The sequence below is a fragment of the Danio rerio genome, chromosome 12 (assembly GCF_049306965.1).
Source record: "Danio rerio strain Tuebingen ecotype United States chromosome 12, GRCz12tu, whole genome shotgun sequence".
Lineage (NCBI taxonomy): Eukaryota > Metazoa > Chordata > Actinopteri > Cypriniformes > Danionidae > Danio > Danio rerio.
In genome coordinates, this window is record NC_133187.1 from 24,705,629 (window position 1) to 24,720,292 (window position 14,664).

Below are 14,664 nucleotides of genomic sequence, written 5' to 3' on the forward strand. Positions count from 1 at the left end.
AGTTAGCATGTTCTCCCCATGTTGGCGTGGGTTTCCTCTGGGTGCTCCGGTTTCCCCCACAGTCCAAAGATATGAGGTATAAGTGAATTAAATAAACCAAACTGGCCATAGTGAATGTATGTGAATGAGTGTATATGGATGTTTCCCAGTACTGGGTTGCAGCTGGAAGGGCGTCTGCTGTGTAAAACATAGGCGACCAAAACAGGTGACCCCAGTTTAATATGGAGACTAAGCTGAAGGAAAATGAATGAATGAATAAATAAATGCATTAAAATAAGATAAAAATAAATATATAAATAAAGATAGGTAAGATTTGATGTTTGTTTAGATTTACAAATCCAAACTTACAATCTAAATAATGTCTGCATGTAAATACATAATGAAATAAATAGAGCCATTGTATTAAAATAAATTAAAATAAATTAAAATAAAATAAAATTAATTTCAATTCAATTCAATTAATAAAATGAAATAAAAATGAAATTAAAAAATATAGGTAAGATTTGATTTTTGTTTAGATTTACAAATCCAAATTTACATGCAAAATACAGTCTGTCCTGATAAATATTTTAAAACATAAAATAAAATTAAATTTAATAAATTAAATTAATGTTTTTTATAAAAATAAATAAATAAGGAAATAAATAAAATAATGAAATAAATAGAGTCAGGGCTAAAAAGCACACAAGCACAATGATTACAGTATCATTCTTTTTTCCCTAACAGTAAAAAGGTAATTGGAAAGTAACAAAAGATTATTATGTCATTTGTTTCAAATCATTTTTTTAAATATCCTTGTTTTATATCCTTTTATATTAAGAAATATTTATTGAGCACCAAATCATCATATTAGAATCATTTCTGAAGGATCATATAACACTGGACTACTAACGATAAAATGACAAAATGACATGACAGAATACAAAATTATTTCACATTGAAATAATGTTCTACAATATTACTGATTGTTTGTGTTTCCAATATACGGTATAAGGTACTTTTTTCATAATAACTGACCCAAACTTTTATCTAGACTGAAGTGTAAATGCAGCTAGTGTGATATCCATTCATTCTGATATGGAACTGTTTGTTAGTTTTGCCAATATACTGAAAACCACTAAGACAAGCCAACAGATAAATAACACTGGTAGATCTGCAATAAATTGTCTGATTTCATTCTGCTTTTTGGTTAGAAAACTAATAAAAGTATTAGCTTTCTCTTCTCAAAAGAGAATCTGACATTCCAATGTCTGAGACTGTATTCAGTAGATCTTTCCGTTGATCGTTCTGTAAAAAAACACCCTATCATTCATCTCATATTATTTGCTCGGCCACCTGTAGACCCATCAGTGATTCATTAGAGAGCATAAATAACAGACACTGACATGTTTTATTTCTGGAAGATATATAAGTGAAGAATTCATTCTAGATGACAGGGACATTAAAGCTGACTGCAAGATGCAGTAACAGTAGTGAGACAGTCCAAAATATTGATATAATCACTTGTGTCACCAATAAAAGCTAATGTTTTAGCAGAATAACATTAAACCATTTATCAATTGCAATTTAATTAATACTGATATTATTAATATAGATATTTAACTTCTCATCATGCTTTACATAACACCTTTATAATTCTGTTTTTAGTAAAGACTAATCATGGATGACAGCAGAAACATCTTTCACACACCTGTCAGATTTTGAGTTTTTTGGCTTTGCCTTTTTTTCTTCATTCTACTGTCAAGAAATCTTCCAAAATACAGTTTAAATCGTTTCTTTTATCACATTTTATCAATCCGTGTCTGCATATTTCAATTATAATGCATATTTTTATAGGCGTTTTCTCACATTGACTTTATTTTCTCTTGAACTAAGCCATAAATCTCTAATTTAGCAGTACTTACATCAAACCTTACACATTTAATCAAATCTATACTCACTGGCCACTTTATTAGGTACGCCTGTCCAACTGTTACTGCAAATTTTAAAAAACTCAATGCATTTACGCATGAAGACATAGTCAAGACGATCTGCTGCAGTTCATACCAAGCATCAGAATGGGAAAGAAAGGTGATTTAAGTGACTTTAACGTGGCATGGTTGTTGGAGCCAGGCGGGCTGGTCTGAGTATTTCAGAAACTGCTGATGTACTGGGATTTTCATGCACAACCATCTTTAGGGTTTACAGAGAATGGTCAGAAAAAGAGAAAATATCCCAGACAGTTCTGTGGGCACAAATGCCTTGTTGATGCCAGAGGTCAGAGGAAAATGGCAAGACTGCTTTGAACTCATAGAAAGGCAACAGCAACTCAAACAACCCCTTGTTACAACCAAGGTATGCAGAAGAGCATCTTTGAGCGCACAAAACATCAAACATTGAGGAGGATAGGCAGCAGCCAAAGACCACGCCGGGTGGCACTCCTGTCAGCTAAGAACAGGAAAATGATGCTACAATTGGCACAGGCTCACCAAAATTGGACAATAGGAGATTGGAAAAACGTTGCCTGGTCTGACGAGTCTCAATTTCTGCTGTGACATTCGGATGGAAGGGTCAAAATTTGGCATCAACAACATTAAAGCATGGATCCATCCTGCCTTGTATCAATTGTTTAGGCTGGTGATGGTGGTGTAATGGTGTGAGGGATATTTTCTTGGCACACTTTAGGGCCATTAGCACCAATTGAGCATTGTGTCAACTCTACGGCCTACCTAGGTATTGTTGCTGACCATGTCCATCCCTTTATGACCACAGTGTAGCCGTCTTCAATCTTTAATTATTTTTTTTATTACGTCTGTTCATAGTATCTGAGTTATTCAAATTTAGTGAAAGCTCTCTCTAGACCAGAAATGCCAAAACTATGCCAAAGTTGGTCAGGGGTAACCTTTGATTTGGCCCACCATCCAATCTGAGAAGGAAAGGAGAATGATGGGGAAGGTTGGGGAGAAGTCCTTTAACAGACATCATCATTTTGAATTGACCATAACCTTTTTTGTTTGTTTGTTTGTTTTATTGTTGAACTACTAAAAAAAGCAAACTAAAATTAAATGTTTCAATAAAACTTTGCAAATAAATCAGATTTTTTAAAATGTAAATACTGTCTCTCGAGGGATAGAGGACAATGCACAAAACATCGCAAATGCAAAGCTTAGATTGTGCATTTGGTATTGAACTCCATTGTGTAGTTGATTGTTATTTAAAAATAACCTTTTAGTAAACTATATTAATACAAAAAAAGTTTTCTTGCCTTAAACATCCAAGTTCCTTTGAATTCACTTTTTTATTTTAATTATTCCTGTAGCGCCTGTTTTGATTTCCTTCACTGAGAAGATCCATGTGCCAAATTACAATCTTTTTTTTAGCATACCGAGGCACATCACTCGCTCCACATCCTCAAAGTCAATATTTTTTAAAGATTTTTTTAGCGCAGCCTTATTGTACACTACCTTGACAACCAGACCATAATGCAGAAAACAAATGTAAACATGCCGGAGTTCACACAAACGCAATATTTCCTAGGATACTGGGTTAGGATTGCGTGAGTGAATGCCTCCTAAGTGAGCTAGGATTTCACTGCGAGGCTCGATCTTGACTCGAATGTGTGAAGAGTGTGTCTGAAGCTTAGATCTTCTGTGTAGCACATAATTACTGAGCTCAGACACAGCAGCGACAGACCTGATGAAACGTCTGTGCAACAGAACTTTCCCTCTAAACAGCTGAGACGTTTCATATGCAAAGTAAACAACTTGTATGATGTTACATGATGTACTTGTTTAATCACTGCTCACAGTATTTGGGGGTATCGTAAAGAAAACAACTCAAACTTTAGAAGACAGAAAAATGTAAAAGAGAAGAAAATTCTCATCAGTTTACTCCTAATTTCTGTAGTTTTGAGTTGTTAATATTTAAAGTTCTGGTGTGATTTGTCCTTTTTTATTTGACATAGTTTTGCTTGTTTTTGTTTTGCTTAAATTTACTTTGTGTTTCGTTTTGATTTCTGTCTTTATTTTATTTTATTTTATTTTATTTTTTTTTTATATTATGTTATGTCAAAAGTTCCACCATATGATTTGTCAGCTCACATTGCTAGTTTTGTGTTGAACAATTCATCTGTGCATGACATTAAGAAAAAAAAAGTGTGCTCTTAGAATTTAAAATTAAAATGTGCAAATGCACTTCCTGTTTATTACAGTTAAATTGTCAGATTATGTGATTTTGAGGTATTGGGGGAATATAGGGCAAATAGAAATGGTGTGCAGAATTTTAAAAAGGATGGTGCATTTTCTGATCTTACTGAATAAAATGCCTACTTTATAACATCCAATCAGCTTGCAGTACAAAAAACAAGCCACGCCCACTGTTTTCTCATTTAATATTCCTTTTCTCAAGGAACTGCATCAAAATATGAACAAAAACAGCCACAGCTTCAGTTCATGTGTGATTTTGAGGTATTGGGCGTGGCTAACATACTTAACCACACCCCTCCAACTGTCAGTTTTGACAACAAACAGAAATGGTAAGGAGAAGGAGTCTGTTAGGTTGTAATAACTCTTCTAAAACCCTTTTCCTGAATCTTCTTTCTGAATGAAATGCCTACTTTACTACATCTAATCAGCTCGCAGTACAAAAACAAGCCACACCCATAATTTTCTCATCTAATATTCCGTTTCTCAAGGAACTGCGTCACAATCCAAAAAAAAAAAAAAAAAACAGCCTCAGCTTCCAGTTTATAGGGACTTTAAAGGCACACTCACATGACAATTTCCACCCCATTGACTTACATTTATACGTACGTATCCAAATAAGTGAGAATGGAAAGTAAACATAAGCTTGAGCTAAATAAATTGTAAAAGCATAATGGGTAATTTTGCGTTCTAAGAAAAAGGTCTATATTTGAAGGTGTGCAAGAAGTTTGTGCATGAACAGAGGAAATCAGTGCGCAAACAAAGACTCGCATGTTATTACATATGTTAATACTCGCTGTATTACATAAATGCGATCTCAACTTGTAATACTGCGCTCACGATAATTGTCATTGAAATAACGTCATAGGTAGTTGGTAAATCCTAGAAGAAATACTGAATACCATTTGAACAGATTTTGAATGGTCAAAGTCTAGCGTGACCACGGCTTACGTTGAGTTGCTTTGCAGTTTTTATTTGCTTCGCTTTGTTTAGATTTTCCCTTGTTTTGATTGGTTGTTCTTGCATTTGTTTTGTTTTAGTAATTCTCATCATTCTAACGGCATTCAAAGGTTGTTTACAATGTGCTCTTTTGCTTTGTGCTGCCTTGCTTTACCAAGTAAATGCCCTTTAAAAAGACAGAAACATTGCTACCTATGCATTAAATTTGAAAGTTCTTATTTGTTAATAAATAATTTTGAGTGCAACATTAAGTCTTTCCCCGCCATTGATGAGATATCTCTTTAATTGTGAGACAACATTTATATGCCATTGACAAGTTTTTAATCTGTGGTCTAGGTGTATTACCCTACTTATAGGCACATGTCTGGTGTGTCTGAGTTGTGTTTTGTCATGTGGTGTGCCTTGTGTTTGTTCCATGTGCTTTTGTTGATTTCATGTGTTTCCTTTGTTCTTTTTTCCCGCCGTTTGTAAATGTGTATTAGTTCCACCTGTGTCTCTCCCCTGTTTGTATTCAGTTTTTAATTCAGTATCTTGTATTTATACCCCTGTGTTCAGTTCATTCTTTGTCTGTTATTGTATTGTTACACCTTGATGTCCTGCATGAGTGGCATGTGTCTGTTTATGTAGTAAATGTTCTTTTTGTAAATAAAAATGTAAATCTTTAAATGTAGATAATTTTTTTTGATAAACTCTGAGTCTCTAACGTCTGTGTGAAAGCCTACCTGTGACACTTATAGCCCTAGTGCATGTCCAGAATGAATTACAGAAATTCTGAGTCTCCCAGGTACAAATTTCAAACACGATAAGTAAAAATTGTAGGCCTGATTGAATGTAAAATAAGGAGTTATACAGCCAAGCAAGCACGCATTGAAAGTCAATATTGTTGCTGCGCTTTTCTGTACAGTGAATTAATTGTATGACAAGTTTAGATGTGAGAAGTAGGTGAGGGAATCAGACATGAAAGGTTAACCCAGGCTGCTGAAACAGACTCCATGCCATTCTGCTACATACGAAAAGAGGGAAGTTATTTGTAGGATGAGACAGAAGTGAGCGGCACAAACTGGGCATTCCTCTTCCAACCACAGAGTGTGTGTCCTCCCCCAAGACATCTAATCAAGGCACCAAAAACAGAGTGTGTGTGTTTGGAGGTCACTGTTAAGCACAGGGGGATGATAAGTGTTCAGTCTGAATGTCTCATTGTGTGCGGACGCTCATGTAAAGAGAGAGAGATGCAGCCAACAAACATGCAGCCTGTCAGAGAGCCAGCAATATCCCTGCAGTCGTAATGCCTGCACTCGTCGATTAAAGAGAGAAGGAGAGATGTAAAAGAGAGAACTTTAGATAGGATGTTTTTGTGTTGGTGCATGTACACACTAGATTGTATGTGAGTGTTTGTGGTTGAGTCCTGACGCCCCATTGCGGTGTGTTAATCACAGCGTGCATGACTGTCTGTAAGCCTACGCGTCTGTCCGTTTGACTTAAACACAGAGGAGGATTCACACACGAGCGCTGCGCTCCACATACCCCGACCCTGATTTATGGTTGCTATACGATGCTATAAAAATGTTTGGAGTGTTGCACTGACTGCCTTGTCATAAAACATGCACACTTAAGCACCCTGTCTGGTCTGTTCCTGCTACATGCTGAATGCAGTTCCTTATAAATACCACAACGCTTCATACCAAACAAATTTAGCACGAAAATAGTGAATTTGTCTGTGGTTGTTTGTTTTAAATGCTTGAAGGGATTCACCTTAAAATGAAATTTCTCTTATAATTTACTTACCCTTCACTTGCTCCAGACCAGTTTGAGGTTTTGTTTGAGGTTGAACACAAAATATTATATACTGAAGAATATTGGAAACCTGTAACTACTGACGTTCATAGTATTTGATTTTCATACTTTGGAAGTCAATAATTACAGGTTTTCAGCATATTCAACATATCTTGTTTTCTGCTCAGTAGAACAGAAAACTCATGAGGTGGATTTCCCAAACAATGACATAACTCGCGGCTGAACTATCATAGTACGATACATCGTTTTGGAAAAGAATGATGTACTGACGAGTGTTTTCCCCAAAATCGTAGTTTTTTTGTCACAGATTCATCGTTTGAACCACACTAGTTGGAACGTAAAATGTTAGAATGTAAAACATCCAAAATGATGCTCTACATGGGGTGGAGTAAGAACTTCTTTATAGAAAAAAAACATTATTTCTGTGCAAATTATATTGTTTTAAACGCAGACGCATTTTTAAATTTAAAAAAAAAAGCTATTATTATTTTTCATAAAAACATGCACTCACTTTCCATATAAATTGAAATATATGTAAAGGGCACATAAAGGGTCAATGTTTCCTTTGCTAATATTATTGAGAATATTTTTTAGAATACTTTTATATTCTAAAATACTTTGAGAATACTTTTTTTAATCATTCCAAGTTTAAATGTTGATAGGATTAAAAGGAAAAGGGCATAGGAGGGATAACTGGGAATAGTATAAAACCAGGAATTATGCTTCTATCTACAGCAGAGGTGTAGTTGCAAGCGTACAAGTTTGCAACGCAGTTTGCGAATGTTCATTGGAACGATAGATTTGGAAAATGGCAAATTAATTAACTGTTTGTAACGACGGAACTTGCAATCTTAGTTGGCTAACTATGGTTTTTGAAAACACACCCCTGATTTGGAACAAGTAAAGGGTGAGTAAATTATGACAGAACAAGGCAGTGAACAACGTGTATTAAAATCTGTGTAACACATGACTAAGCGGATGCATATTCTTAAATATACACTCAAATTCTGCCATGATCATTTTTTTCTCTTAAAAACAAACTTCCAAGTCCCTTTGTATTAGCAGTTTAACATTTGAACAAGGTGTGTGGATTATTATTATTATTAATTTTCGTTTTTATTAAGCCATTTGGAAAGATTGATTGTTCAAATAATATTACATGCTAAATTGGCTTAAAGTCAGCAATTTTAAGTTTTAGTGCTGCAATGATGAAATCTACTTTGAAGAATTGTGTAATGTTTTGTCCATATAATGTAAGACAGTGGGTCCAAATGACATTCATTTTATGGACATGAAGCACAGATACACTTCCGGTCAAAAGTTTGAGGTCAGTTTTTCTTTTTATTCTGTTCATCAAGGCGACATTTTTTAAATGTAATTTTGTTTTTAATGATTAAATATATATATATATATATATATATATATATATATATATATATATATATATATATATATATATATATATATATATATATATATATATATATATATATATATATATATATACATATACTATAAACTTTTAATAACTACTTTCTTATTGTATGTAGTTTCAAATTAAATTATTGATCCAGTAATTATTGCTTTCATTACTATTAATAATAATAATAATCATGTGACTCTAAAGACTGGAGTAATGAAGCTGAAAATTTTTAATTCTTCTTTAATATTACTGGAATAAATTATAAATCTAAATTACAAACTACCATTATTTTTATTCATTCATTTTCTTTTTGGCTTTTGCCTTTAATAATCTGGGGTTGCCACAGCGGAATGAACAGTCAACTTATCCAGCATATGTTTTACACAGTGGATGCCCTTGCAGCTGCAACCCATCACTGGGAAACATCCATACACAATCATTCACACACATACACTACAGACAATTCAGCTTACCCAATTCACCTGTACCACATGTCTTTGAACTTGTAAGGGAAACCAGAGCACCCAGAAAAAACCCACACGGGAAGAACACGCAAACTCCTCACAGAAATGTCAACTGAACCAGCCGAGGCTCGAACGAGTGACCTCTTGCTGTTAGGCGATTGTGCTACTCACTGTGCTACTCACTGTGCCACCATGACGCACTAATTTTATTTTATAGTGGAATAACATTTCACAATTTTACAATTTTTACTGTATTTTTGATGAAAAAAATCACAGGCTTGGTGAGCAGGAGAAGCTTATTTTAAAACATTTAAATATCCCACTGGCAACAAACTTTTCACTGGTAGTTATTTTTATTTTTATTTTATTTTATTTTTTTAAAGCTCCCTTTAGGAAATACTTCAAATTTATAAGACATAGTTTTCCTTTAGAAACAGTTCAGTATTAATGTTTCCATTCAGGGACTTTTTGAGGAAAAAGGTTTAGATAGAACATCAAAATATTTATGGAAATGCTGATAAGTGGTAAACTCATCCAAGACGTTTACCACCACAAAAATACTGAGACAACACATTCTCTACAGTTTTCCTATTAGTGGTCAATCAAATGTGCATTTTTGTGACTGACTGTTAAAGTCTGCATTTGGTAAAAAAAAGAAGAAAAGAAAAGAAAAGAATAATAGGATGTCATTATTTACACACCCTCACAGACTGGCTTTATTTCCTATAGAAAAAAAATACATTTTGAAGAATGTTGATCCAACACAACACTGGACCTCGCTGACTTTGTATGGACAAAAAAATAAAAAATAAAATAAATAAATAAATATATATAATTTTTTAAACATGTTTTACAGAAGAAAGAAAATCATGCAGGTTGAGGACAGACAAATCATAATCACATTTTTGGGCAGACTGTCCCTTTAAGTCTGTTTCACACATGTGGATTATAACCAACACAAAAAACAATAGAATAATAATTTTCAAGTAATTTTCTTCTTAGCAGTTAATCAAGATGTGTTTTTTTTTTACAATGACCAGCTGTTGAACATTTAGTCCACAATTTGAACATCTTTGATTTAAGCTTCACATTCTGCATTGGCATCTTTATGAAATGGGTTATGTCTCCAAAAGTGCACTGTATGAATAATTATGCTCAGTTGTATTCACAGTCTATGTGCGTGAGTGTGTGCATGTCGTACCATCAGAGCAGGAGTCATCACTGCTGACGCTCAGCCTTTCTGCATTGCCCTGGACGTATTTGTTGTAGAGTTTGATCCTAAGCGCCCAACTCAAGTCAGGCTGCCTAACTGTGTTCTTCAGTCGCCGTCGAGCATTTGCAAACCAGTTAGACACCTGAAAATAAAACAGAGAGAGAGAGAGAGAGAGACAGAGACAGTGTTAAAATTATGGTAAATATAGATAGATAAACAAAATAAATGAAAAATAACTTCCTGAAAATGTTTATTTTACATGCACTGTGTCAGGTTTAAAGATAATTGTCCAGGGATTAGTGGTAAAAACATGTTCACTTTTCACAAAATTAAATAAAATGTGGCAATAAAGAATGCAACAATAGGATTTTTATTTTTTGGCCATTATCTGTTTTTAACAAAAAACAGTTTGAAAGATTTTGATACTGATACTGGTTAATTGTATGCAGTACTTGTTGTTTTTTCTTCTTCATTAAATTGGCTTTAGAACATGGATTAGATTTATTTAACATTCAACTTTCCAGCGTTTAAGAGAAGCACAGATTTTCAATATTTCTTTTAAGGACACTAGCTTTTATTTGACATATAATAACATTTTTTAATAGACTTAACAAATAAAGCCAGTGCTATTGCTACGTGTAAATGATACATTTTACTACTCCAGAAAAGTGCAGATGGTTTCTTGTATTTTGAAAAACCAAACCAACCAATGGTTTTGTGGCAGTTATTGAGCATGGTGCTCAGCAGCTGCTTTACCCAAGAACATCTAATATTTTGTACAGGTTATGTTTAGTCTTTTGCAATTATTTAATGAAATGGCTTAGAAAAAACATTGGAATTCCTTCCTATAATTAGTAACCCATAAGTGTCTGCATTTTTCATATTATTGCAGATAAGTTGATCGCTTTAAGCTTATGGAAAATAAGCCGCTAAATATCGGTGGCCAATACACTTAGTGGCAATGTCTTATTATGTTGATTCATACATTACAACAATTTGAAAACTCCATTCAATTTTTCAAGGTTGTCATTCACTGTAAACAATGCAGGGTTCCACATAATTCATTCATGTTGACCCAACACAAATTGATTTAGTTAACCTAACACTTTTAACAAATTTATGTGGATTGAACATAAAAAATTAAGTTATGAAATCTCAAGAATTGTGTTGTTTCAGCTCATTGTAATAGAGTAGTTTGAACGAGCAAAAAATAAATACATTTTTTTGAGTGTCGAAAATTACACACCATCCATACCAAACATTACCATAAACATAAACTAAAAACATGTGGCATGATGCATTATTCAAAGAAACCATGGCATTTTACCTGGTTTTTACATGCCATTATTAATTTTTAAATAAATAAACAAAAAAATTTTTGACTAAATAAATTTGAGCAATTTAAGCACATTAGAAGATGTGATGTGTACACCGCTTGTGTAGCTGTAGTTTATAAATCATGTTTTACAATAAAAGTGTTTTGCTGAAGTAATAACACAGAAGTGAGTCTTCATAAAGGGACAATCTGCCATATTATCTTAATTTTTTTTGAAAATGGATGCAATTTATTACCCTTTTACTGCCTCTAGTGTTCATTTCAGCAGAACTACAGTGCATTTTGCAAAAAAATGTCAGTTGAGGAATGTTTTTCCAATAAGGCTGGGTAGAAAAAGACGCAACAGATCTTAACCTGTAACTCGAGTGTTTCTCTCCTACGTACAGCATGTCTGTCTCCCACAGAAACACATGTGTCTGGACTAAAAGACCCAGATATTTCTTTATTTATTAGGACACTATGTAAACCATTAAAAACAGAAGGCTGATGCCACACAGATATCCAAGGCACACTGTGAACGTAACATTACATTAATTCCTCTTCAACTGAGACGGTGACGACCTGGGTGCTTATTCTGGCCTCTGCCACTCTCACCTAATAATATTCCTTTTCTTGTGCCCGATGTCTGTCTTTTTGCAATAAAAACAATATTTGACCCAGCCTTCTCCATTTCACAGAGACCATTAGATGTTATACTAGGAAAACTTTTCATGCCTGATACACTTCAAGCCACAAAGGCATTGTGCTGGGCCACTTCTTTAAAAACGATATTTAAGCCCCGAGTTTCCTGACCTCTGCTTTATATAAAGTTCCTAAGAGAAAACAGACATATTACTTATTTTAAAAGGGTCAACAGAGGCCAGTACATTTTGAAGAAACTATCATCAAGTGTATCTGTACTACTAAAGTCTAGAGATGTTCACGTCTTGTTAAGTTATTTTAGCATGAGATTATTTATTCACTGAAATTGAGCATCAGTTTTGTGTTTGAAAATCTTTTTTTTTCCTTCTCTATATTGCAGTGTGGTCTGCTCACATTTTTAACAAAGGGGTTCTTTTCATGAATATTAGAACCAGATTAAATTTTAGGGTCATCCAGACTAGCATCCTCAGGCTGGGCCAATTCTTAACAAATTTAGAGAACATGTTTATGTCTTCACGTATATACAGAGACACAGACTGAGACAGATATGTACACAGAAACCGACACTCAGTGCAGACTTGAAAACACATATGTAAAGAGTTAAACACAAGCCAGAATGCCTCTGAATTAAAAATATATTGGCTAAATGATAAAAAAAGAAAGAAACTTTTCGCTTGCACCTCTTGTCTGGAATGAACACCTCATTGTAAAAAAGAAAAATGTCATTTTAACAATCCTTCTGTCAGGAACTAGTAGTTCTTGGTAGGACGCCTGTGGAAAAGTTGTGGAAAATTAATGTACCTGCACAAGTGTCATTTGTGAGCCAAGCGCGAGAAGAATTTTCTCTGTTTTAGTGGGGTAAGGATTGTCCCTGTGTTTGTAGAGCCACTGTTTCAGAGGCCGGGCCATGTCCTGTAAAGCTTGCCGTTTATGCCGTACCTTTCCTGGGTTTTGACGAGACCTGTGAGAAAAGCAAAGCAGACATGTAAATCTCCTGACAATTACACATGACTGAAGAATTGGCACTGGTGTGGAGAAAGTCACACTGCATATCTTTCACATAGCAAATGATTTTTATTTATTGTCAAATAGTAACTAACAAAATATTCATCTAAATGTGCCATGCAGTGAGATGACCAATGGTCTTTTGGTGATTGTTTAAAAGTTTTACAAATGGGAGATACTGTATATAAAGTATTACAAGAGATATTTAAAAACGCAAGATATTTAATAACACTGTAATTGTTGTTTTAATCATATGTACCTGATATTACTGGTCATATCACTCACTTTGCACACACACAAAAAAACTTTTTTGTAAGTAAAAAAGCAGTTGGACTGCCCATATAACCATGAAATAAAATACGATATATAGCTATAAAATCTGATATTTCACTAATTACACATGATAAAATACTGACACAATGCATGCAAACATTTGTGCATCTTAACACTGCAGTTTGTTTCTGAAGGAATCTGTTTTTGAACTGATCATCGGAGCCAATGATTCGTTGATTAGTCATAAAGGCAGCCGCTGTAGCTTCTTTTTTTTTTTTATTAATCATCCATCTTAAAACATTTCTGTAAATTGTTGATTCAATGAAAACTCATTAAGACAGGAACTTGCTGCCACCTACAGGTGGTTTTATAATGTATCCATGAACATCTAAACCAGTGGTTCTCAAAGTGGGGGTCGTGAGAAAATGTGTGTGTGTGGGGGGGGGGGGGGGGGGGGGGGGGGGTGTCGCTTGGTTATTTCCAAAAATCTCATATATTTTATTAAACTATTAAATTTATCACATTTAATCAATTATTATATTTTATTTGTGGCCCCTGGGGTTATTATGCTAGATTAACATAGCAGCATTTGCGTTAGTTGCAGAAGATTGATTTTGCAGTACAATCATAAACTTTGACACCTTTATGGCACTCACATACATTAAAAATTAAGGCCATGACTGAACATGAAGGATGATCTCCAATAGGCTCGAAATCTCCAAAATTAAACCAAGAATAGTTTTGTGCTATAAATATTGTGCTCACTATTCTAATTAAGTGAGGTTAATATTAAATTAAACAAATGAATAATGATTATAATAAATATTTGGTTGTAAGACTGTTGCACTTTTCTGTGTTGCCAATATGCATATGATTATATAGTTCCTTTCGTTGTGTGTGCACCATTGTGTGCAATATTTGTATGCTTATAACCAACTCAGAGCATAGTGGGGGTCGCGAGTCACTGGAGTTATTATTTTAGGGCTGAAAAGTTTTAGAACACCTGATCTAAACAGCCAAGGTAGTCACAAAACCGACTTAAATATATTCATACTGTATGTTAAAGATATAATTTCGGTCAATATCACTCACCCCTAACCATTAAATATTGCAATAGAAGGGAATAATTAATAGTTATGTCCTGTGAAATGAGCATTATCAACACAATCTTATGCATTCATAAAGTGACTATGGTGAAATCTGTTGATCTTTATGCTAAGTGAAGATGTACTGTAGTGCATTATCATCGATTCACATTAAATATTACACTAGGTCTTTACTCTAGGTTCCATGTGAAAATATGTTGAATAAAAAGCCATTTTATATCAAGCATTACAGAAGTTATGAATGTTACAATATATATACTTTTATTT

The 14,664-nt window shown here is 34.0% G+C and overlaps 1 protein-coding gene across 1 annotated transcript in view; it reads right to left on the reverse strand.

Moving 5' to 3' along the window:
* Positions 1–14,664, reverse strand: part of mkxa (mohawk homeobox a) — a 47,932-nt gene that overhangs the window by 30,042 nt on the left and 3,226 nt on the right. The window contains 2 exon segments of the mRNA NM_001098733.2: positions 10,024–10,177; positions 12,815–12,974. Of these exon segments, the coding sequence (NP_001092203.2) occupies positions 10,024–10,177; positions 12,815–12,974 (314 nt within the window).